General features: G+C 40.5%; 1 protein-coding gene across 1 annotated transcript; it reads right to left on the reverse strand.

The window, feature by feature from the left end:
- Positions 1-145: 145 nt before the first annotated feature.
- LOC112106415 (aromatase) lies at positions 146-25,448 on the reverse strand. Its single transcript, XM_024199642.1, has 9 exons — positions 25,304-25,448; positions 23,421-23,571; positions 18,776-18,930; positions 14,828-15,004; positions 13,826-13,940; positions 8,613-8,727; positions 7,766-7,928; positions 2,723-2,964; positions 146-397 (listed from the first exon to the last, which is right to left on the reverse strand). The coding sequence occupies exons 1-9, from the start codon at positions 25,446-25,448 to the stop codon at positions 146-148; spliced, it is 1,515 nt and encodes a 504-aa protein (XP_024055410.1).
- Positions 25,449-26,967: the final 1,519 nt, after the last annotated feature.

Consider the following 26,967-nt stretch of genomic DNA (forward strand, 5'->3'; position numbering starts at 1 on the left):
GATCACTTAATGCATTGCTGCTCTAAGAGCAACAAAATGTTTAGTTCAGAGTATGCGTGACAGCACCTAGGAGGGGTGGACATTTCTCAGAATGTGATTAGAATAGCAGAAACCTTAGATCTCTGAGACCACTAGCGATCTGTTGTTAGTCATCCTGACACTTGTCTATGTTTCTTCTTGGCATGAAAAACATCTCCAAGAAGGGCTGTCTTTCATTCGGGTGCATGGATAAGTCATTGCTTTTCTGGATGTTCTTAAGGCCTCTTCCTTTTGGTGTCTGTACTGTATACCGTCTCAGAAGAGTCACCAGGATTGCCTTCATCATTACCATGGCAATAAACTTTCCAACACAGCCACGAGGGCCAAATCCAAATGGCTGAAAGTAGCGAGAAGGAACCTGTGTGAAACAATGAAAAAGGTCCATTGAGGGCACGTAGAACAATTTCCATCATTAAATTATTAAGAATATCATTGAAATCTCTAAGCATTTTATGGGGAACCTTTAGACAGACTCTTTTTGGATTAAGTATTTTTTCACATGCAGACTTCCTGGCCTTAATATCATTGTTGATTTTTTTTTTTTTTTTTTTTTTAAGAGAAGGATAAAAACAATCAGATAAAAAACTTGTGGAAATAACATTTAAAATTGCAATCTCATTCTGTGACCTCAGGAACTGCAGAAGTGAGACAGCCAAATTCTGCCCAGAAATGAGGGCCAGTAGGTCCCATTGACTACAGTGGTCTTGCACAGTGTGTGAATGAGGGCAGGAGCTGGTCTAGGAATCTGGAAATGTGTGTCTGGATTCCAATGATGATATCTCAATTAACTTATTGATTGGCGTGGGTTGCTTTCATTTAGATTAGAACAGTGTGTGTTATGTGGCCAACAGAATGCATCAAGTCAGATTGTATTGCTCACATTACATTAGTTATGAATCCCAAGAAAATGTGTCTGCTTTAAATACTTGGTCAGAGGGGAACATTTTTAGCAGAAAAATGAGCTTAGAAAGCAATCAAGAAATCCACTAAGAGAAATGGCTAGAATGGAAATAATGGGTAAAATTGATGAAATAATCTAGAGCGAATAATTAACTTGATAAATTTAGCCACTTTTTCTCTTTGTGAATTTTCCACAATGATTAATTCTTGGGCTAAAGGTTGTGTGCAAAGTTCATTGTTGGTAGTTGACTATTAACATGAAAATATTCGCCTTGTTGGTTAGTTTTGATTGGTTGGATAGAGTAAATGATACTATTTATTCTCTGACTGGATGACTATAAATCATAGGATCTCATTTCTGGTTCAGTCTTAACGTTTGAGAGTTCAACATTAATTTATGGCAAATATCCCCTTACATTTTCTTAGTTGTTTCTGCAAAGATCCTCACCAGTAAACATGCTTCCCAAAACATTCACTAAAAATTAGCACAAAATGGGTTTCAAAATGAATTCTTCTGTTCACTTTTTTATTTGAATATTATGTGTGGATGTTTTTGGAGGTATTTGCCAAGAGCTAATAAAAGGTTTGAATAGATAACAAAATAGTGTATTTATATAGATAACAATTTGTATATATAAATACACTATTTTGTTATCTATTCAAACCTTTTATTAGCTCTTGGCAAATACCTCCAAAAACATCCACACATAATATTCAAATAAAAAAGTGAACAGAAGAATTCATTACTAAAACTCTGGGAATACTAATATTAATGTTTGCATAGTGGGAAAATCCACAAAACCAGTACAAGGAGGTTTCCTCTGTATGATCAAGATGGGGATGTACCTGTTGTAGGACAAGAGCGTATCAAGCCCTCCAAGTTTGCATGGCTTTTAGGCCTGCTACCTCTTGAAGTTAAGGAACTCAAGACTTGCTTCAAAACATTAAAGCCTGATCATGCTAAGTGCCTCCTGAGAAGTGCTAAATTGATCTTAAAATTTCATAGTCCATGTCCTTTACCATTGAAGGCATTGCAGTGTCTTCCGCTTACTTCCAGTTAATTTGATCAAAAACCAAGGAACCAAATAATTTGTGTTATAAGTAATATAACCCCCACTTCTATTTTGATAGATTTTTACCACTTGAAACAGCTCTTATTGGATAATTTAATTTCTAGCAATGGCAATTAGGGGAGGGGGGATAGCTCAGTGGTTTGAGCATTGGCCTGCTAAACCCAGGGTTGTGAGTTCAATCCTTGAGGGAGCCATTTGGGGATTGGTCCTGCTTTGAGCAGCAGGTTGGACTAGATGACCTCTGGAGGTCCCTTCCAACCCTGATATTCTATGATTTTATGAAAGCAGCCATTTAACTAATGACAAACCAAAATTCTGAATAGGAGAAAGAAAAAAGCCCAAGGAAGACCCTTTAATAGTAAAAGGTGATTGCAAATAAATTTTGTTGTTCATACATTGCAGTTGACATTGGGCCCAATCCTGCAAGGTGCTGAGGAGTCTAGCCCCGATGGTACCACTTGTGTGCTTAAACTTAAACCTGTACTGAGGCACTTGCTGGAGTGGTGCTGTATTGCTCAGCATCATGCATGAGTGAGCCCCTCATAATCATTATAATGTGCTATGAAAACTGATGTGCATCCAGGTGCTTACATGGACAACGAGAAATTGACCTGTAGAAAGGACTTCATCCAAATAAGAGGGAGACCCATTTTGCATTTTAATTAGAAATAATACTCTATCCCCTATCAGAAAGAAGACAGGAAACTTACATTCTTCTCAAAATTTTCAAGAGAAAACTCATTAGGCTTCGGGAAGAATTCAAGCTTATGCATACGTCCGATATTCAGAATGATGTTTGTCCCCCTTTTCACAGGATAGCCATCAATTACATCATCTTGTAAAGCCTTGCGCATGACCAAATCCACAACTGGCTGGTATCTCATACTCTCATTAATAAAATTCTCCACAACCTTTAAGTTCGACATGTCATTGCTCTGTACATCTCTGTCACCTTGAGGAATAAAGCAGACAAAAGAAGTTGATTTTGCTATTCTAATTTTACCTGATTGCTATTTGAAATGTTGCAGTTGATGCCAGAATGGTTTTGGAAATCCCTCCATTCAGTAAAAATGCTGTCTCCTTTCAGGATTCATGGTGACAAGGAGTCTATGGGTTCTTGTGGCTTTGTGTAGCCTCATACTACAGAAGCCAGCCATACTGTTTACCCATGTGGACACTAAGTGACTAATCAAGTGATCTGCCCCAAATCCAAGTCTCCTCTCCCACACAGTCTGGCTCTAATCCTGCTTTCATTGACGATAATAGCAAAACTGCTTCAGTTCAGTGGAGTAGGATCAAGGCCTTGTATGAAACTGATTTAACATGCCATAGATTCTTAAGCTGAAGGGCCAGATTCATTGACATGTGGCACAGGCTGTGCGTGTAAATTACACCTCCAGTGCACCAGTAAGGCCCTTTCCCGAAATATGGGGATACATACACAGGGAAGGCAATTGACATTTCCACTGCCTTTCTTTCTTAGGGGTTGCACTAGTGGGGGAGGGCAGGAAAACAGGGCTAAGACCTGAAGGTTTCTCTACGCAATATGACAATGAGCACTATGGAGGTGTGATTTCAAAAGCGCACTAACATGTTGAGCACTAATTGGTCCATGTAGACCCTGCTCGGTCATTCTAGAAGTTCCCTAGTGGATTTTAATGTAGTACTATTTCAAGATTTTCAAACTATGAAACATTGCTGCACCATGTAGACGAGCCCTGGTTCAACTCCTGTGGGAGTCAATGGAAAGACATTCATTCATTTAAATAGAAATTGGATCAGGACTTTAATTCCTGCCAGGAACCAGGAGTTCCTTAGGTGGTACAATACCCACTTCTGGGCCATCCACTCTTAGAGATCAGTAGACCAATCTACCTTACAGTGATGAGGCCAAATAAGTGTAGTGTGTGAGATCCTTCCAGACACCTGCAGCATCCCTACTATGGCTGGTCAGAAAAAAATTCCCCAAATAACGATGAATTGGCAAATTGTGATTAAAACAAAATTGAAACCTTTCATGGTGATGGGTTGATTAAAATCAAACTCCACTGGAAACCAGGCAGGATTCTGATGGAAGCCTATGTGCCAGGGGTTTCAAAACATGCCTGCCAGGCAGGTTTCCATCTGAAATCTTCCTGGTTTCCTCCCCTGATGGGGAGCTGGGAGCCTGGAATCCTTGGTTCCTAGTATTTCAACTCCTTGACAGCCCAAACTCCTAGGGTGCTCTGCACTGGAGCAGGCCACCTGGCAGACTGTCTCAGAGTGGGGGCTCCCTGTACAGATAAGCAGAAAATGTTTCATGGAAAATTTTGGGGTTTCATTCTGGATTGTAATAAAACCAGACTTGGAAATCTCAACCTCCACAAAATGGAAGGACCCTTCTCCGCCCAGCTCTACTTGTACTCCCTCAGTGCAGGGGACAGTGAAACTATCCTATAGTAAAACATTTATTTTTTAAAAAGTTAGCTAACCATTGAACCTATTTGTCATCTTTGCGCTGTTCCACTGCAGTTCTCTATCCTCTTCAGTGAACTTTAATGGAATGGTTTGAAAACAGTCATGGAATTTTTTGAAATCCTGGCAATTACTGGAACCATTTGAAAGCTAAGCATTTGGAGAAGTAAACTTTCGGTCACTTGTTCAAGAGAAACAAATATTTCTGAAAGCTTCCCTGCTTAACTCTATCTTCTGCTCTCCCAAATGAGAGTGCCTTCAAAATTTTTGAAAAACGGGACCCTAAGGCAACAGGGGTTAGATCTTAATATGAGAGGAAAGCTCTGTATTAGTAAAAGAATAATTAATTAAACTTACCATCTCGCCAAGGTACACAACACTGACTGGGGAAATCACTGATGTGTATGAGATTATAGGAAACAATTTACTTTAGAAAACTCAGCAGTCTGATACATTGTGGCACATGTAGGTTTTGCTGAGGCATTTTGTAGTTGATAGATATGAGGCTGCCTTTTGGCATTAAATTATAGCTGACTGCTTCTAGGAAGCCAAGTATATAGTTGTGAAAAGAGGCCTTTCAGCTACATATTAATGAGAACTGTTGTTACTCTTGTATGGCCCATGGGATTCAACACTTAGATATCAATGTGCTGACTTAACATATAAGTGCAGAGGTTGCTGGATTCACTTGGGTTACAAGGCTCGTGGCCAATTAAAAAGACAGACATCCACATAAAGAAAGATAAGAGATGCAGCTTGCTAGCTGGAGGGGAGAAAGGTGACAGGTGACGTTTAGCTAAAGCTCTGGGACAACATTAAAATATTCTTAAAATAGTTTTGCACAAGTGTTACTTATTTCAGATATGAAACTTGATTTAAAAGCAATGTAATGAACCAAAATAAAGGAGCAGAGTGCCTAGAGATACCGGTGGATGAGAGTGAATGCAATGAATATCTACATTGTTGTTCAGGCCGGGAAGAGAAATTAAAGAAAGGAAGGACTAAAATATTAACATAATTTGTGGGTCTGCCATTCATTAGCACCCACAGAGATGACCAGAAAATGGACCAGAGTTTTGAAAATCCTCAAGTCATTCTCTTCAGCCATTTAACCATTTTTGTTGCTTTTGTTTCAACTTACTCCAGTTGATCTACAACTTTCTACTACTAAGATGCTCAAAGTCAGGAAAGCACATGTTTAAATCCATATGTATTCAGGAAGTATTTAGGCACATGCTTAAATCCCATTAACTCCTTTGGGATTTAAGGATAGGCCTGAAGTTAAGCACTTGCTAAAGTGGTCTCTGATGAGGGATGCTTCCCAGAATGGGGGCCTCATTTCAGTATTAGAAATGTAGCTTCACCGGTATCTTAGAGAGGTACTTTCACAAGGCAGGTGATTCATCCTTTGAAGTGTCCATATAATATATCTTAATTATATTGCATATCCAAAATAAAATATTAAGCTTACCACTAATAGATCAATTTGCAAATTCTGACTCTCCTTTTTCCAAATGCTTTTTTGATTACTTGAAAGGTTTGACTACTATGCAGAAAATATTCACATGATAGATTTCTTAATTTCAAATTTTCCAGAGAGAATGTAGTATTTTTAAGCAGCTTTTTACCTATGTGTAAGGGGACTGTTGCCCCCTTACTAACATTCAGTGGGGGGGTTTTGGCTGGCTAGCTCCCAGCACTAAAAGGGGAGGGGTCGATGGGAAATCAGGAGCCTGAGACTGACAGTCCCCTGGACCAATGGGGAGAGGCCAATGCTCCAGATCACCCTGATTGACAGGGCGGGCAGGCTAATCAGGGAATCAGGAGGCCAGGGGGGTCCCGTCCTCCGTGTAAGCTGGAATGGCCTGAGTCAGACAGAGTGGGGCCGAGCTAAGGAGAGAGCAGGGGCCCGAGCTAAGTTGCTGGAAGCAGAGCTGCAGCCCCAAAGCCAGAGCACAGCCCAGAGAGAGCAGAGCTGCCCTGGGAGGAGAGCTGCAGCAACCAGAGCCAGAGGGGCCAGACAAGCAGCCCAGGGAGCTGAAGGCAGAGCAGCAGCAGCAGCCGTGCTGAGGCTGAGTGGAGCTGGGGCTGGAGCAGTCTGGAGCCGGGTGCGGTGAGCTGCTGGGGAGAGTGAGGGGGACCCTGGGCAGTGGGCCCAGCACAGGGAGACGCCTCAGCCAAGAGGCCTTGCAGGCCAGACTTGGAGGGGGATCGTAACCCCGACAGGGCGGGGGCGACGCTGGGAAGAAAGGTCCTGCCACCTAGAGCCTGAGAGCGTGTGGCCACAGCCAGAGCAAGTGTCCAACCCGCAGCATCTCTGCAGCACAGCCAGGGCCTGAGAAGGCGCCTGGGACCTACAAGGAACAGACTGAACTGCCCTGACGTTCCAGAGACACTGTTTGTGATGTTCCCTGCCACAGAGCAGGGTGATGGGTTTTCCTTTAACCTTTCCCATTTTTCCTTATTCTTTTTCAAAAGTAATTGTTAATTAAACAACTTGTATTTGCTTTAAATTGTATGAAATGATCAGTGGGTCAGGGAGGTGCCCAGTGCAGAGAGAGTACGCCGGAGTGGGGACACCCTAGCCCCTGTCCTAGGTGACCACAGCAGGGTTGGGGGTCAAGCCCCCCAGGAATCCTAGGCCCAGCCTTGTCGGGGTTTACGAGGACTCTGCCAGACAGGAGAGTGGAAGGGGAGTCCTCAAGGGCAGGGAGGCCTCTGGGTAAAGGAAGTGGGAGCGAGGACTCGGATCCTTTCGCTAGCCCACTTCACCAGGGTAGTGCAGAAGCCAGGAAAGTTCCCCACAATAGCGGGACCATTCCCCCGCTTACATATGCATACTATGTATACAGGGATAATATGATATGAATAGTTGTTAGTTCAGCTTAGCTGGAGCGATCATACCTAATTTCATAGTTCAGTACCGGTGGTTAAAAAGCACCATGAACCAGCTTCTGCTCTCAGTTACACCAGTGTAAATCCAGAATAATTCCACTGAGGTCAGTGAAGTGACTACAGGTTTATACTGGTGTAACTGGGCTGAATTTGGTCCTATCATTCTAGAAGATTGCCTCCGATCTTAATTTATTATTTCCTTAGTAGTTTATCTTTTATCATTTTTCCCCCACTCAGTTTTGAATGCTACTTCAGAAGACCTTTTTTACAACATTATGCAGCAAGATAATTATTGCACCCACTTTACAGTAAATAAACTTTAGATTTTTCTCCTGGAAAATGATTAGATCACTACTCAAGCATAATTATTTTCCAACATCATGGTCTTTATAGACAGTCCTTACCTATAACAGCTTGGATTTCCTTCATCATATCATCTTCCACTTTAGGGTGCTCTGCAATCAGTACTAGCATGAAGAAGAGAGTCACAGACAGTGTGTCAGGTGCAGCTATCATCATCTCCAACACACACTGGTTCACATTCTCACCAGTCAGATCTCCACGGCTCTACAAAATTCAAGGGGGCAAATGTTGAACGCTGAACTTGAGCTCCAGCAAAGGTTCTTAGGTCAACAGGAAGGGGAGAATGTGTAATATGTAGACTCACTTGAAACAACTGGTTCAAGTCCTATCAAAGTTTACTCAGTCCTTATGCTACTGGGAGAGAGAAGTAATATCCACTTCATGTGTGTCTCAGATGAAGCACTGAAAACCAATGTCCTGCCTGGTGTATATGAGGTTTGTGCTTAACCCAAATCCCTCCTCCACTCACTCTGCTGCAGCATACTGTGCACCATTCACTTGCTATGCTCCAGAGTGTACTTGATTGGCAGACATTCTGCATGATTATGATTTCTGAAGCACTTGGGGATTCTTTGGAGTAAAAGGTGTTTATATAAATGGAAAATATATGGGCCAAGGAGAGGCTGGAGGAGATGTGGGCATGAGCTTGAGAGCTTTGGGCATGTGGATATAACCTGAAAAGGTTCAGACAAGCAACCAAACATTTTGATGCAATTATTCAAAGCCTGGAACCTTGTTGAGGTGTTCCAAACACTAATTAATTTGTATTAGTTTTAAATGACATTACTTTCTGCTATATAGATTAAGTCAAACTCTGTTACAAATCCCAGTTTGTTCTCAGTAACAGGAGCATTTTCGACAAATTCATATTTTGTTCATATTCAATACCTGTGCAAAAATCAGTTGTGATGCAAAGTCCATGTGCTCTTCCAATTTTTCAACAGTGGAAAGTCTCTGTCGTTTCTGTTCTATTAAGACTTCAATTGCTTCTTTCAAATCCTTCCTGAAAACAGATAGAACCCAGTATATCTATAAACGTCTGAGATATTTTAGTGCTTAGTAATGCAGGATGGGAAATGTAAGACTATATTGGACAAGAAATGTAACAATAAAACAGACAACCAAAAACATTCTTTGGATAATTCTGTAGAGAAGCAGTAAAACAAGGCAGATTGCCTCTAGAGAAGTGAGAAGTGACTGCTGTTCTTACAGTGAAGCTATATGAGCATAGATTTGCCCTGCCAGAGCAGATTGGTCCATCAAGTAAGGTAATATGTCTCTAGCAGTGTCCAATACAGGCTGATCCAGAGGAAGGTGGGCAAACCCACAGAACAGGTAGCTTACTGTAAAATGCTGTACATGAGAGGAAAAAATTCATGACCATAATTAGACTTGATGAAAACATGGCAAGGAATTTCACAACTTATAGATTCATAGATTCTAGGACTGGAAGGGACCTCGAGAGGTCATCGAGTCCAGTCCCCTGCCCGCATGGCAGGACCAAATACTGTCTAGACCATCCCTGATAGACATTTATCTAACCTACTCTTAAATATCTCCAGAGATGGAGATTCCACAACCTCCCTAGGCAATTTATTCCAGTGTTTAACCACCCTGACAGTTAGGAACTTTTTCCTAATGTCCAACCTAGACCTCTCTTGCTGCAGTTTAAGCCCATTGCTTCTTGTTCTATCCTTAGAGGCTAAGGTGAACAAGTTTTCTCCCTCCTCCTTATGACACCCTTTTAGATACCTGAAAACTGCTATCATGTCCCCTCTCAGTCTTCTCTTTTCCAAACTAAACAAACCCAATTCTTTCAGCCTTCCTTCATAGGTCATGTTCTCAAGACCTTTAATCATTCTTGTTGCTCTTCTCTGGACCTTTTCCAATTTCTCCACATCTTTCTTGAAATGCGGTGCCCAGAACTGGACACAATACTCCAGCTGAGGCCTAACCAGAGCAGAGTAGAGCAGAAGAATGACTTCTCGTGTCTTGCTCACAACACACCTGTTAATACATCCCAGAATCACGTTTGCTTTTTTTGCAACAGCATCACACTGTTGACTCATATTTAGCTTGTGGTCCACTATAACCCCTAGATCCCCTTTCTGCCGTACTCCTTCCTAGACAGTCTCTTCCCATTCTGTATATGTGAAACAGATTTTTTCTTCTTAAGTGGAGCACTTTGCATTTGTCTTTGTTAAACTTCATCCTGTTTAACTCAGACCATTTCTCCAATTTGTCCAGATCATTTTGAATTATGACCCTGTCCTCCAAAGCAGTTGCAATCCCTCCCAGTTTGGTATCATCCACGAACTTAATAATCGTACTTTCTATACCAATATCTAAGTCGTTAATGAAGATATTGAACAGAGCCGGTCCCAAAACAGACCCCTGCGGAACCCCGCTCGTTATGCCTTTCCAGCAGGATTGGGAACCATAACAACTCTCTGAGTACGGTTATCCAGCCAGTTATGCACCCACCTTATAGTAGCCCCATCTAAATTGTATTTGCCTAGTTTGTCGATAAGAATATCATGCGAGACCGTATCAAATGCCTTACTAAAGTCTAGGTATACCACATCCACAGCTTCTCCCTTATCCACAAGACTCGTTATCCTATCGAAGAAAGCTATCAGATTGGTTTGACATGATTTGTTCTTTACAAATCCATGCTGGCTGTTCCCTATCACCTTACCACCTTCCACGTGTTTGCAGATGATTTCCTTAATTACTTGCTCCATTATCTTCCCTGGCACAGAAGTTAAACTAACTGGTCTGTAGTTTCCTGGGTTGTTTTTATTTCCCTTTTTATAGATGGGCACTATATTTGCCCTTTTCCAGTCTTCTGGAATCTCTCCCGTCTCCCATGATTTTCCAAAGATAATAGCTAGAGGCTCAGATACCTCCTCTATTAGCTCCTTGAGTATTCTAGGATGCATTTCATCAGGCCCTGGTGACTTGCAGGCATCTAACTTTTCTAAGTGATTTTTAACTTGTTCTTTTTTTATTTTATCTGCTAAACCTACCCCCTTCCCATTAGCATTCACTAGGTTAGGCATTCCTTCAGACTTCTCGGTGAAGACCGAAACAAAGAAGTCATTAAGCATCTCTGCCATTTCCAAGTTTCCTGTTACTGTTTATCCCTCTTCACTAAGCAGTGGGCCTACCCTGTCTTTGGTCTTCCTCTTGCTTCTAATGTATTGATAAAAAGTCTTCTTGTTCCCCTTTATTCTCGTAGCTAGTTTGAGCTCATTTTGTGCCTTTGCCTTTCTAATCTTGCCCCTGCATTCCTGTGTTGTTTGCCTATATTCATCCTTTGTAATCTGTCCTAGTTTCCATTTTTTATATGACTCCTTTTTATTTTTTAGATCATGCAAGATCTCGTGGTTAAGCCAAGGTGGTCTTTTGCCACATTTTCTATCTTTCCTAACCAGCGGAATAGCTTGCTTTTGGGCCCTTAATAGTGTCCCTTTGAAAAACTGCCAACTCTCCTCAGTTGTTTTTCCCCTCAGTCTTGATTCCCATGGGACCTTACCTATCAGCTCTCTGAGCTTACCAAAATCCGCCTTCCTGAAATCCATTGTCTCTATTTTGCTGTTCTCCCTTCTACCCTTCCTTATACTTGACTATATACTGAATGAAGTAGTATTACCTTTTATTTGCTCTACATTTATTGCTCACTCCTTTCAACTGAACTCTTGTTTTCTTTCTATGGGATAGCACAAAGGAGATAAAGAAGCTCTGCTCTTCATATGAGTGACTAAGGGCATTTCATTTAAAGCAGGAAAAGTCCCTTTTTGCACAAAAACTGTGGGAGTGTCTACACTTGCCAATGGCTTTTTTCAGTGAAACTCATAAGTTTCACCACCTCCACGAGAGGCATACAACTCTTACTGGTGATGCTTTTATGGTGATGTGCAAGAGAAAACACATTCTTCCTGTTTACACAGCTTTTAGCCTCCGCAGGATATCCCATAGCACCTAGATGACTACTCTGGTCAGGAGCTTTGCTGCCAGGTAAACAGACATCCACCTGTCCCCCTGTAAAGGACCAGGAACTCTGAAACTCCCCTTCCTGTTTTCTTGGCAAATGCTCACTTATCTGGCCAGGTGACTGCCTGCTCCACGGAGCAAATGATCCCCTGCTTGCAGCAATGCTGAGCTACTGGAGCTGATCAGTGTTTGGGGACAGGAGGCTGTGCAGGGATTCAGGATGCCCCAGGATCACCCCCCGCCCCCTTCCCACAAGACCTATTGTCAAAATGGAGAGAGCTGCACAGTGAGATAGTTGCCCTCAGTGTGCTGCTCTCATCCGAGATGGAAGTGCTGCAAACGTAACTTCCACAGGCGTCAGAGTGTTAAGTGAGTACACAAACCAGTGCTTTTCTTTCACTGGTTCACTATCACCATTGAAACCAACAGAGCAAAAACTCTGCAAGCGTAGACATAGCCTTAATGTTGTTTAGGAAGTTACTATTGACATTTCTCAAAGGTGGATTTCTTCCAAGGCTGAACCATATTGTTTTCATCATTAGGCCATGATAACACATTTGGAATATATAAGGACTGGTGCTGGTTAGGGTTAGACAGAGGAAATGGCCTGTAGTTGGTAGAGTTGGTCAAAATTTCCCAAATTTAAAATTTAAACAATAGTTTTTCAAAATTTTGTGGATTTTTTTTTTTTTAACCAGTAAAACACAACTAAGAGAAAGACAGCAATGTTTTCATGGAATTTATTTTGGAGTTTTTACCTGGCTGTATAATTGGTTGGAATTTAGATTTTTGAAAATTTTTGAAATATTTAGGATATGCCCAGTAAAAATGATGATGAAAAATCATGACACTTTCTATTGTGGGTGTGTGTGTTTTAGCGGCACTATATCTGAGGTTTTTCCAGTGTGAAATTTGACTGCCCTCTTTGTGACCAGGGGAATCCCCAAAAAGGCACACTTATTTTATGTATAGTTATAGAGCCATTGTAGAGGGATTAAACTTTCTGTAGTTGATACAATGTGTGTGAAGTACTGTATGTGGGAAGTCCTGATAATGCATGGTCTTCCCTTCCAGTTGAATCAGAAACCTATGGGAAACCCTGGTATGCTACAGTTCTCGAATTCAGTTCACTTTAGGTTCAGGAGTCTGTCACATTCACAGTAGGAAGTAGTGGCCACTAAAAATTTAACAATTGCCTATAGTTGCCATCTAGCAGTATCTGAGCCACCACAGTTATCTCCATAAGACATATTGAGTAAAGCTCTGGTATCATACATACCATTGTGTAGTGACTAATGTTGGTATTTTAGAGATTGACTGGAGACAGGATTTCACCTTCTATGTGAATTTTGCCATTGACTTCCCTGGGGACAGGATTTCCACCAGGGTAGATAGCCTTCCTTCCTTAAAATCCCCTAAGTACTTATTACACATGCTTTATAGCGAGTATTTTATCAGACTAGTCAAGGACATCAGTCCAAGTAAGGAAGAAGTGCTGCCAGTTTGTTTTATAATCAGTCATCTTTTGGTAGAGGAAAACAAAGGAGACCATGAAAACTCAGTGGAAAAGGTTTTGGTTGTTTTTTGTGTTTGTCGACTTTAAAAAGAAATATGGCAAAACTAATGTGTTCCTATTTGAGGGAAAAGATCCATCTGAGATGACAACCAGCATGATAAATGCTAAGTTTAAATCTGAAATGAAGAATTTTGGCAAAGATATAAGCACCAACAAGCAGGATTATTCTGACTCGCTAACTTAACATTCACTATATTGCCATGACTATAAAAAGGACTTGCTGACTCAAGGAATTGCCAGCCTTCTAGGTTACTATTGGAGCCCTGGTTGCTTAGGTAGTAAGTGAAAGCGGATACCATAAGATGGCATGTCATTGCCTGTGTGAAGTGAACTGGTGATTTTGAGTTTTACACCTGAGTTAGCACTAATGTGTGTGTCTCAGCAGAGAAACCAAGACTAAATTGAATTATACTGAATGGTCCCTCATTCATTTTTAAAAACAGACAGAAAACTGACAAGCAAGAGTGACTCTAGGAAGGAAGGAAGGATCTATGTTATTCAGGTGATTTGTAAAACTGTTGATACTTACGCTGACTTTTCATATTTCTTGTACAGCCAAGAAATCTTAAAGAAGATGTCAGGTTTCAGCAAAAGTGCTTGCCAAGCATCAAAGTAGTTCTGAATTTTAAGCACAATGGCATTTTCTGAAAATTAAAAAAACAAACAGCAATGTAAAATGTAAATTTCAATAGCTAGTTCACATAAATGTCACCATAAGCTGCACAATACAGGCCTGCTCCTGCTGAAGTCAATGGGAGCCTGATCAGGCCTTAAAAGTAGGGTTTTAATATCATATTTCTCTTTTACTGCCAGGCATTGTTATTACTGACATTCAAATACTTTGTTTTAATATGTGATAAATAGCAGCATGAAATATTTTTAGAATCCTGTGCAGATTGTGCAGTTTTGTAAAAACCAAGGCTCTTCAGCTGAAAGGAGGCTGCAATGTGATAACCAATGCCAAGTCATCTCCCACACAAGTGGAGTGATGGTGGGTGGGAGATTACAAATGAGTGGAAAACTTGCAGGTGAAAGTTTAGCTTAGTGGAAAGTTTATTCTGACTCTTAAGTGAATATAATCTTGGGATAGGCGCCTGCTAGATACATGGAAACCTCGTTTTGCAGATTTCATAAACTTTTGTCTGCCAACAAACATTCTGCAGCTGGCAATTTGGTACTTCCTCCATTGTAGGCATGCTGCAAACATAAAGAGTGGATTACTTTGACTATATTGTGATTGCTAGGAACACTGAAAACTAGCCGAACTGTCGAGATGCAGATGCTACTACTCGATACAGGGGTCTTGTCAGGCTTAAAAACTGAATACAGGTGTTAAAACGCCGTTTTAAGCCCTTGCTCATGATTAGAATCAATTGCAATCAAATCTGACAGTGTTATTAAAAACTGAATATTAGAGCCAGACCCTGATGTACTTACTCAGACAAAACTCCCCATTCATGGCAATGGGAAATTTTGCGTGAATATGCACCTTAAAAGAGGACCCATTATGAGATAAGAATGTTATCTGTACCATCCAAAGGGATCCCTAGAAAGAGTGTGTTAGAAGTGTCCAGTGTGATCTGTCTCATAAAATTCAGCACATTGATGTTTCCCAGTCCAGCAGTCACATCCTTCAATCTGTCCAGATGGTCTTTCGTTGATTCAACACAAATTGCTATCATACGCACGAGACCTGGACCAGACAAAGCTGAAATGTACATATAAAATAGTCAGATTGTTTAACTTTCATGTTACCTGTATTATCCACCCAGTGGCAATAAAGTTGTAACAGATGATGTAACCAAAATAATTGGAATACAATATTTTTATAATTTTTAGCTTTGTAACCTATCCTCTGATTTTAAAAAGTCCCACTTTGGACATATTGATTAAAATAGCAAAATGTAAAATCAAAGCAAATATACGCTCCCATTCCCCAGCCATTACTATAATAATAGTTAACAGTGGTGAGGCTTAATTAAGCTGGAATTTTCAATCCTCGATGCCTTTGTTAGATACCTGGATCCATATTTATGCACCTGAGTAAATGGCCAGATTTAGAAAGGAGCTGGGCAACAACTCACATTGACTTCAGTAGCAGTGGTGGTCAGCACCTGTCATGATTTAGTAAAACAACTTGGAATATCCTGAGTATGAAAGATGCTACATAAACCAAATTCTATTTAATTCTTCTCTATTTTCTAATTTTAACAAAGCTCTAGTAAGAACGTTTACCTTGTCATCTGCCCACTTTCTATAAAATTCCAGTAGACTTTCATCTAGACTATATTGGTTTCTAAAGGTATCTTCTGATTTTTGCCAGGGCGGTTATTTTCACATGGACTATAGGTTGTCTACAGAGCACTTGCTGGTGGGCTGTAGAAAGCTAGCCAGCCACATGGAGGCTTGTCTATCTTACTACCAGATGCTATATTGCATTAAAAGAACATAAGAATGGCCATTCTGGCTCAGACCAATGGTCTGTCTAGCCCAGTACCCTGTCTTCTGATAGTGGCAAGTATCAGATGCTTCAGAGGGAATGAACAGAACATGGCAATTATTGAGTGATCCATCTAGTTGCAGTTTCTGGCAGTCAGAGGCTTAGGGACACCCAGAGTGTGGGGTTGCATCCCTGACCTATTCTCCATGAACTTATCTAATTCTCTTTTGAACCCAGTTATTCTTTTGGCCTTCACAACATCCACTGACAAGGAGTTCCACAGGTTGACTGTTATGTGAAGTACTGTCTTATGTTTGTTTTAAACCTGTTGCCTATTAATTTCATTGGGTGACCCCTGGCTCCTGTGTTATGTGAAGGGGTAGATAACACTCTCCACACCATTCATGATTTTATAGACATCTATCATATCCCTCCTTAGTCGTCTCTTTTTTCCCTAAGCTGAACAGTCCCAGTCTTTTCACTCTCTCTTATATGGAAGTTGTTCCATTCCCCTAATAATTTGTTGCCATTCTCTGTACTTTTTCCAGTTCTAATATATCTTTGATACAGGGTGACCAGAACTGCATTCAGTGTTCTAGGTAGGAGTATACCATGGATTTATAGAGTAGCATTGATATTTTCTGTCTTATCTATTCTTTCCCTAATGGTTCCTAACATTTTGACTGCCACTGCCCATTGAGCAAATGTTTTCAGAGAACTATCTATACTAGCTCCAAGATCTTTTTATTGAGTGGTAGCAGCTAATTTAGACCCCATCATTTTGTATGTTTAGTTGGAATTATGTTATCCTACATGCATTACTTTACACTTATCAACATTGAATATCATGTGCCATTTTGTTGCCCAGTCACCAAATTTTGTGAGATCCCTTTGTAACTCTTCACTGTTACAAAATTACTCAAGATAGTATCAGCTGAAAACTTTGCCACCTCACTTTTTACCTCCTTTTCTAGATCAATAGGGCCCTACCAAATTCATGGCCATGAAAAACGCATCACGGACTGTGAAATCTGGTCTTCCCCTGTGAAATGTGGTCTTGTGTGTGCTTTTACCCTATACTATACAGATTTTATGGGGGAGACCAGGTTTCTCCAATTGGGGGTCCTGACCCAAAAGGGCGTTGCAGGGAGGTTGCAAGGTTATTTTAGGGGGGGGGTCACGGTATTGCCACCCTTACTTCTGTATGCTGCTGGTGGTGGCTCTGCCTTCAGAGCCGGGCTCCCGGCCAGCAGCCGCCACTTTCCAGCTGCCCAGCTCTGAAGGCAGCGCCACCAGCAGCAGTGCAGAAGTATGGGTAGCACTATCACAACCCTCCCTACAATAATCTTGTGGAAACACCAACACCCCCCCAACCCTTTTTGGGTGAGGACCTCTACAGTTACAACACCGTGACATTTCAGATTTAAATAGCTGAAATCATGAAATTTACCATTTTAAAAATCCTATGACCATGAAATTGACCAAAATGGACTGAATTTGCTAGGGCCCTAATCATTAATGAATGTGTTGAAAAGCACTGGTCCCAGTACAGATCCTTGGGGGAACCCCACTATTTCTCTCTCCACTGTGAAAAAATGACCATTTATTCCAACCTAAAAATGTTATGGGTGGGATTTTTAAAAGCATTAGTTAACTTTGCTCCCAAGAAGTCAGAGAATTTTACAGTTCATTTAATGGGAGTAGAATTAAGCCAATTCTGAGTGTGTTTGAAAATCATGCACTAAATGCTTACTCTACTCTTCAATGTAAGCAATTTCTCTAGTTGCCTCAAGGATGTTAAGCTATCATCTATTGGGACAGGTGATCGACACAGTGGTGAATGGGAGGCGAGGAGGTCCAGACTAACTCAGTTGGTGAACATTTGTGTAATTAGATGTATACTAGCCCAGGACGAAGTAGACCAATCAAACTAAAATCTTATGCCAATTGGAACCAGCTGATTTTTTCAGCAACAATGTCCACTAGGGTGCAGATGTGGGACAAAAACCCAAAATAGGTGGCAGAAAAATAATAGTATGGAAAACTTAGAATGATGGCACATTAATACTTTAATACTTTGTGTCTTTTCAGCTTCTTAAATCAGGCCCCAAAATCACCCCAGGGAGCTGTGCAGTAGCAGCAAGCCCACAGCCTTTCTTGAATTATGGGGGGGTTGCAGAAGGACAAAGTAATGAGGGAACTATTGAAACTCAGTGGTTTTGTTAAGAAACCTGCAAGTTTTGTTGGAATCATTAAAGTTGTTAGGTTCAAATGACCCCCAAACGTTATCAAAAGTCTACAATTGAAAACTGACAGTTTAGGAATGTTGACACCATATGAGTTTAAAATTACAAAGGTTGTACAGCCCTAAAATGAAGCTTCAGGCCCAGATTCTCAAAGGAATTTAGGCACTTAATATCCATTAATTTCAGTGGGAGTTAAGCATCTAAATACTGCTTCAGATCTGGGCCCCATCGTTTAGTATTGTCATAACACCTCAGGATTTCCGTTTTGAGTTTGGGCCGTGTTACAGAGCAAGTAAGTTGATATTCTCAGTTGACCCTGTTACTTCCCTGATTTTCAATGTTCTAAAACAATTAATGATTCCTGCTGCACAGCGCTCTTAAATTCATTTTGAAATGATAAACACATTTTAAATTACAGTAGGAGTGAAGTTTCTTTGAAATCAATTGAAGTTGGGATACAGAACCTTTTAGTTAAATAAATATTCTTACAAAATTGCCACTTGAATTAAGATGAAGACTGGGCCACAAATGTAAACATATTCAAATCTGGCTTGTGGGACATAATTAGCATTTGCTTAGAGGAAATTAGGAATTTGCAAAGTTATTGCAAGTCCTTCTCTAGTGTCATGAGAATCAAGATGAGTGAGGAAAGAAGACTGAAATATTTGGGGGGGGGGGAGGGTCAGAAGGAAAAATGGCTCCTTATACTTACACAAAATGCCAATCCCAGCATTTCATAAGCACAAAATATATGTTACAGTAGATGTGGTAAATATAGAAATACATAATTTACCTTTGGTGAAAAAAGGTCGAATTTCTTTCCAGAGTGCTGGGTTATTATTAAATATAATACCATTTTCATGCATGCCAATGCACTGTAACCCAAGCTTGCTTCCAAATCTACAGATATATTGCCCATGTTTCATTACATGGAAGATACTGGAGGATCTGGGAAAGGAAAAAAAAGATCCTTTTGTAAATCTCTTTAATTTGACTTACTCTACTTCAGGCCCAATCTTCTGAGGTGTTGATCACTTGAGAGAGACAAAGCACTTTCAACTCAAACATACTGTGCATGCAACATTGATGTCATTTCTTATATATGTGATTCTTTAAAAGCCATGATCTGATTGATATAAAAATAATGCCATGCATCATGCTAAGTACTTTTTTTTTTTTTTTAATACATGCGGCTAGGCATGCACTATTTTCTTGGTAAAATGGCAATTGACTGCCTCAGAAATTCAACCGGAGTAAAGAGTGAAGATGCATAGAAATCTATAGGAACATAGACTTTGCCATACTGTCTCTGACAATGGCCAGTATCAGATGTTTCAAAAGCAGATGTTAAACATTTGATGGCAGTTATGCAATAACATATCTATAGGGGAAGTTGCTTCTTCACCCTTGACAGTTTTTGGTTGCCTTTCATATTGAATCAAGAGGACTGATAACCTTTGTACATTTTTAATTTTGTTACTGGTTAATGTAATTGAGAATGATGTTCTTATTATTCCTATGTGTCTCATCCTTTAATGATTTCTGTTAAGATCTGTTCCTCAATAATCTCTTACGGCAGTGAGTTCCACAAGGGATTGCATGGGAGTACAGAATTGGAAACCTTATATATACACACACACACACACACACTAATTACCCTTGGAATGTGGTTTTATTCATGCGGAGTATTGTGTTTGGGAAGGTTGTGTCTGGTACTGAAAATACAACCCCTTATATCTGTTCACTAGCCCCAGACACATGAACAGAGAGATTTTCTAGGTCACTAGTTGAATTCCAGTCCAAATAACTGGAAGTTGTTATCATCTAACAGCTTCTCAGTGACCTAAATGAAATGAGCTGGTGTTCCCTAGTGGACAGGCTTTCACATCCTAAAAGCTACCAGCACCATTAGCACTAATTGGCAATAGGAAAGATTAAAGACAACCAAAAACAAACATACCCCAAAGTTTTGGAAGGGGTATAAATTCTCATGCTTCAGAGCATAAACCAATCTCCATTAATGTGGGTTAAGAACAAACCAAAGTAGTGAGTATTGCTAAGGAATCTCTGTTTGGTCACCTAAATCACATGGTATTTATTTGTTTTCTGAGTAGATGATCCAGCCTTTAATTTTGGATGGAAGCAGCAGTAGCTTATAATGTACTGGTACTCTTGTGAAAAAAGAGATGTGTTGAATGTAACGATTTTGAACTATTGACCCCGTCAGAGCTACTGACTTGCCACAGATAATTGTCCAAACCGAAGTTTCCTTTTATGCAGGATATGAATGTTGCCATATTTTAATGTGATTTGGAATTCAGCATAATGGTTTTGAATTCTCTACTTTTCACCCAGCTCTTCTTAGGACCACAGTCATATTCTGATCATTTTACCAGGCTCAGCCAATAAGCTATGGGACCGCAACACTGCATAGCCGGTCTTTGATGGATTAAAATACACAGATGTTAGACCCCATCAATCATGGCAGGCATATAGTGCCACCTACACATTTTATAGATATTTGATCATTGGCAAACCCATGATGAAAACAAATATCCGTGTGTAATAAAAAAAACAAACACTACCCCTTGGAGAATAAGGGCAGTCTCTCACAAGGATGCGCCTTAGAGACCAATAGAATCATAGAATATCAGGATTGGAAGGGACCTCATCTAGTCCAACCTGCTGCTCAAAGCAGGACCAATCCCCAGACAGACTTTTGCCCCAGATCCCTAAATGGCCCCCCTCAAGGATTGAACTCACAACCCTGGGTTTAGCAGGCCAATGCTCAAACCACTGAGCTATCCCTCCCCCCCCAATAAATGTGACTTTAGTCTTCCAGTTTCATAGGGCTCAATTCAGCAAGGTTGAGCCCTGTGGACCTTTAGCCTCTTTGCTGGATCAGAGCCACAGTGCTCATTGCCTTGCAAGATGCAGCCCATAGTGCACAATGTGCATCACTTGATTCAGTGCTTGATCTAATTATGTACACACAGTGAATGCACAATATAACAAGGACCTTGCTTTACCAGTATATGGTAGTTAGCTACATTACAATTCTTTGCTTTCATATGTTTAATATAATGCCTATAAAATTACTACTGGTAATTAATTAGCAGAGATTAGGATTACTCATATATATTAAACCAAAGAAGAAATATTACAAAAACAAAGTATGTGTCAAACAACCCTAAATAAAAAAACCTACCGCCACCAGAACATACCCTCCTCTTTTTCTATTAACCATGCTTATTCAATTATCACACTCTGGCAAACTGGCTTCGATCAGCATTACTACTTTAGAACCTAATTTCCTGTAGAGGGAGCTAGCTGCTTAGAAATGCTGATCCAGTGGCACAAAATGATAGGATCAAAGATGCCAAAGAAAGGAAGAGAGAGACTGGCAGAGATCAAACACTCAACCACTTTTCATGCCATGCACACTTCAGAGACCAAATTCTGAAATTCTTATGCAGTGTTAACTAAAACAAAACTCTCATTGAAATGAAGTGAGTGAAGACCATGGAGTTTACTATTGCCTTTAATGGGCCAGGGTTTCACTCTGGGAGTTTTGCCTGAGTAAAGATTGAGTAAGGATTAGAGTACGGGGTAGAGCTGAGGAACATAATCAGAGAGGAATTCTGCCTCAAGGATTCTGCCAGGGGATTGTGCTCAGCGCTACAACCCTTCAGGGAGTGCAGTATATTCCCCCTTGTCCCTTCTGCCCTGCTCTTTCCTTTCCTCCCCACGGCTCCTGTGCATCCATTGTGGTGGATTGTGCAGGGAAGGAAGAGTCCCTGTACTTCCATGTGCTCAGGGAGTGGAATGATGACAGGCCTATCACAGACGTGCAATCATGGGGAGAGGCTCCCTATGCTCTTTTCCAACCTGTATGCTCACCTAAGGGCGAGTCACAGAGCGGCCCTAAGTGAGGATTTCAGGATTTGCCCATCTGAGCAGAGAGATAGACTAAAAGGTAGCTATTAAAATTGGGCTGGATTTTGCTGATGGAAGCTATAAAATCATATTTCATTACAAAATTATGCAGTCAAGGCCTGGAGGAGACAATGTAAATTGTATTGCAGACTCTGCAAATCTCTGTGCATCTGCTCTTAATCTAAGTGGAGTTGATGGCAAAAGTTCAATTGCCTTAAAGGGAACAGGACTGTACCTGTTTTACAGAGCTCAGATCTTGCTGTTTAACTGTGACAGGCCGTAAGAAGCACTGCGAATGCTCCATTGACATTGTAAAGGATTTTTAAGTATTAGTTTTCCATGTCTTGTTAAGGTTTTTAAGTGAGAGGCAATCCTGACCAAAGCTGAGGTAATGACTGTGCAGTCTGATTCATCTACTGCATTGATTTGTATATCTGATTATTTCTTATAGACTTGAATCAAATAGTGAGAGTAATACGAACACTTTGCATTTACACAGTCTGACATGTTTTAAGCATTGTATGGACATTAAGTAATTAATCCTTACTACTCCTATATTGGTCAAGAGGGTAGGTAGTATTCTCATAGTTTCTACCTAATTGGTAATGACAGAGACAGAAAAGTGAAATGACTTGCCCAGATCTGAACAAAGTCAGTGATAGCACCAGGATTAGAGCTCATTTCCCTGGACTACAATGTCTTTCAACAAGCTGGCTCTGACTTTTACATGATTGACATATCTGGATCCAGAGTAGTTAGAACGGCTAATCCAACAGTTGTTTTTGTTGTTCTTTATGTGTGGAAGACTTTATTAGAGTTTATTTATGGACAAATCCTTATCCTTATTATGAGTTCCCAGAATGTCCAATAAAAAAAAATCACACCCCCCGCCCAAAACAAAACCCCCACCTCTATTGCAGCTAGTAAAACTACATGCTCCAATTCAGCAACATATTTAAGAATGTTTAATTTAAGCACATGAGTAGTCCCATTGATTCCAATGGGATTACTCATATTCCTGAAGTTTTGCATGTGTTTAAGTACCTTGCTGAATTGGGTCCATAATTTTCAGTTTTTACTCCCATTTTGAGAAAGATCTCTATGAGGCTTTTTGCCATTAATTTTTGGTTTGATCCTGCAAGCTATCAATCAAGTTCTTATATAGTGTCTTATACTCAGTAGTCCTATTATAATAAATGCAGGACAAGTGAGTGTAAGTACTTACAGGATTGGGCCTTAGGGTTTGATCCTTGTTCCATTGAAATACATGGCAAAACTCCCATGTACTTCAGTGGTACAGGGTCAAGCCTGTAGTATATAAGTATTGACATTTAGAAGCTGCACACAAAAAAGAGAGGTCAGCAAGTAGCAGAAGACATAAGATTCCTGTTAGTGAGAAACAATTTTGAAAATCATGAAATAATTCTAATATAACAAAGTGCCTGGCAAAAAGTTGCAAAATACTTGTTATATTATTAGAGCGAGAGAGAACAAAGATTTACTTGCTAATAATGAGTGTTTCCTCTCCACTGATCCAGACTCTCATAAATTCTCCATACATCTTATTGTAATAGTTGCAGGCATTGCCCACTCCCATCCAAAGGAATCTCCCATGTGAAATGAGGGGACCAATTCCCATACAGAAACCAGGCCCTAAGGAAAAGGTTAAAACAATATGAATTTTAACAATGGATTAGAAAATATATCAGTATCACTCTTTGCAAAGGATCTTTAACACCCAAGTCACAGAGCCTATTGGACACTTGATTTCACGTAAAATTGGCTTATGCAAACCTGACATAGGAACATCTATCTGCAGAGTTGATAGTTTTATATCGACAGCAGCTTGATCCTGAGTCTGATGTACAGTCTATGTGCATGTAATAAACTACACTCTGAACCTTTTTCTGATACTTCAAGCAGATGACTATGGGGGTGGTTTTCATTTAGAGGTATAGTGGGTAGGTATCAAGGCAAAGGAGTAAGAAATAGTTCAAAGAACAATGACATCCTATTGTTTATCCACTTGCAAATTTAACAAATAGTTTTAGTGACAAGGGCCTTTGTTAGACTGTAATATCACCTACAAAAGTCAACTTCCTAGCTGTCTTTTAATATAAAGAATAGTAAATGAGGAAAATACAGTTTTAGAGGATGAGTTTGTATAAGAGCATTCTACTCAACGAGTTTCTGGAAAGCAACATTCTAATGTAAGAGCTCAGAACGGAATCTAAATTTAGTCAATGGTTAAGATTCTGAACTGAGTTACACCGGTGTACCTCAGCTGACTTCAGTAGAGTGATTCCAGAGATGCACTAGTGTAACAGAGCAAAATTTGTCCCCCTAGGGGGGGGGGGGGAAAGAGTGGGGAAAGAGTCTTAGAATGGCTAAAGGAACTCCCTCTGTTCTATATGGTCAGTCTGGCTTGCCTGCTGTAATGTCTTGGGATTTGTTCAGACATATGAAAGAAAGTAAAGTACTTAGAGAAAAGTTTCACACATTATGTTCACAAGATATACAAATACCTCAAGACACCAGCCTTTATGAACAGGAATCAGAAGCCAGGACTATTTAACTGTAAATTTAAGGCAAATGAATGCTGTTCTCTTTCCCGGTTAATCCCATAAAGCGTTCAGGCTGCACTACATAACCTTCTGCAAATGCCTTTCCAGTATTCTCTGAACTCTCCACGAATAAGGGTTATTCAAAGATAGTTTGCCTGGGTCTCCTCTCAATTAGCTTTACTCAGGTGTAATCCCATTAACTTCCTTATGTGCACTATGTTCCAGTTTATGGAAATTTATTATCCTAATGGAGAATAAACTGAAGTGACATCTACATATGTTCCTGAAAACCTAGCAAAAAGGGTCATCTGAATGGGAGACCTTTTGATGTTGGTCCATAAGGGGTGGTTCTTTAGTGTCAGATACATGGGAAAAGGTGGGTAACCAAAGAGCTCCAAAATGACCCTCTTCTAGATTAGATTTGTTTTGAGCAGAAATCATCTTCCAAAGCTCCGTTTGCAACAGTAACAAAAGGAAAGCTCTAAAACATCCATGAAAATAATCCAGACTATAAATATCTAGATACCATGCTTAAAATTACATACTATCATATGCACACAAGGAGAGATCTGAAGAAAGTAAATAATGTGATACTTTTAGCTGACCAAACAAACTTGAATGCACAAAGTTTAGGGGCAAATAAGGCACTTCAGATTTTTGTTTTTCCTATCATTATATCCCTACTATATTTTATACAACATATTCCTTCTGTGTTTCCTAGATATGTACTTATTACCCATCGTTCCCCTTTTTACCATAGTGTGAACAACAAAAGAACCCCTTTGTAGCGTTTTGGGGGATACCATGTCAAATCAATTTACCTGGTATTGATGATGTTTCTTCATAATTCCAGATTAGGAAAAGAAAGCACATGAGGAGGAGTATGGGCACGGTGGCAGTTGGCATCACTTCTGGCACCACGCTGGTGATATTGTAATGCATCAGATTCAGGGTTTCCAGTATCATCTTTTCTAAGAGAGTCTACTTTGCCTTTAGGGGAAAAATATGGAAAGAGACAGAAAGTTTCAAAATGCTAAGACACCTTTAATCGGTACCTTGCAACCCCTTTGCAGGTCCTGTAACTGAGCAAATTCATACCAGGAGTAGCTTTGTTTTATAATGAGACTGGCTGCTTAGACAAGACAAGCTAAACTACAAGTCAAAACAGACGTACAGCAGATTTACTTTTTGCCCAGAAATAACAAAGCATTTCTGACCTTGGTATTGAAGCTCAGGTTCCTTTGGATGCTTTGGCCAATAGACCTTTTATCTTTGATATTGCCCTTGGCTGGCCAACAATGACGTTAACTCCAGACAGCGTGCCAAATTTCTAACCATAATAAAGGAAATTAAACTCTCAACACATGTGGAAGGGTTGAATGAACTCACTTGTAGTCTTTTATCTAAGATACCTACCTTTTTTTCCCTCCATGTCACTAGCATTTGTGAATGTCCTTGGATTTCCAAAATAACCAAGTATATTTCCTAGTACACAAATGTAGCTTGCCTCAGGCATCTGGTAAAAATTATATTGTGCTTTATTTTTATCTGACACTTAGTGTTGTAATGCTTTGCATTTCTTTACTTTTTTTTCAAAATATTTAGCAGAAGAGCATAGTACTTGTCAGACCAGACCATAGATTCATCAGGCCTAGCGCCATCTTTTCTCTTTGACAATGACCAATGCTTGACTCTTAAAGGAAGGCAAAAACATAACAGACAACCGTGCTGTAAAAGAGGGAGAAGGGTTCCTTGCTGGTCCCTGCAGATGTTAAGTTATGCCATAAACCATGGGATTTGTTTTTCCCTGTGGAGGCAGATACTGTTATCTGTATGAGGATGACCACACGGTGGGGTGGGGGAGCATTGTCCAACTTGCCGGGGAAGAGGGACTAGTGCTTTACGTGTGTGTATGGTGGGGGGGGGGGGTGTGTGCGCACTGCAGAAAGGGGGAGTGGGTCAGCGTGGTGACACTGACTCATCCCCAGGGACCAGAAGGGTTGGGGAGTTGAAAAGGGACAAGCACGGCAAGAGAAGCCCTTTTTTCCCTGGGCCAGGTGGTGTAGCACCCACCGACTCGCCGTCCCCTTGAGGTGGTGAAATACTAGGTTTGGTCAGGACCTGCTGTGGGCATCATGCTAGCTGCTCCTTCCTAGGGGCACTGGGAAATCATTTTTCCCTGACCACCAGATTAGCCTAGGTGGAGTGGGGGGCTGGGGTTCATCTTCCCCACAATGGGTTCAGGGAGAGATCTTTTACAGCAAGTAGGGAAGGGAGTTAGGCTATGATGTTGCAACTCATTATGTAAGTGTGGGGGTGGATGTGCAGTGCAGGGATACAGTGACCTGATAAATGGTTTTGTAAAAGGACTTAAAAAGGAGGTGTTGGTTAAAGGAGTGGAATGGGGGAATTCAGGGCTCCTATGACTAGTACGGCAGGAAGCCAACCCCTCTTTCTTATAGCCCACCTTAACCCTCGTTTGTGG

The sequence above is a fragment of the Terrapene carolina genome, unplaced genomic scaffold (genome assembly GCF_002925995.2).
Source record: "Terrapene carolina triunguis isolate 2854851 unplaced genomic scaffold, T_m_triunguis-2.0 Scaffold67, whole genome shotgun sequence".
In the NCBI taxonomy this organism is placed as follows: domain Eukaryota; kingdom Metazoa; phylum Chordata; order Testudines; family Emydidae; genus Terrapene; species Terrapene triunguis.

Excerpts from the sequence above, each read along its gene's own strand:
- LOC112106415 (XM_024199642.1), bottom strand. The coding sequence starts at position 25,448 with ATGATACTGGAAACCCTGAATCTGATGCATTACAATATCACCAGCGTG. Across the intron at positions 7,929-8,612 it reads CACAACTGATTTTTGCACAG|AGCCGTGGAGATCTGACTGG; the intron begins GTATTGAATATG and ends TGAATTTTGTAG. Across the intron at positions 398-2,722 it reads TTGAAAATTTTGAGAAGAAT|GTTCCTTCTCGCTACTTTCA; the intron begins GTAAGTTTCCTG and ends TGTTTCACACAG.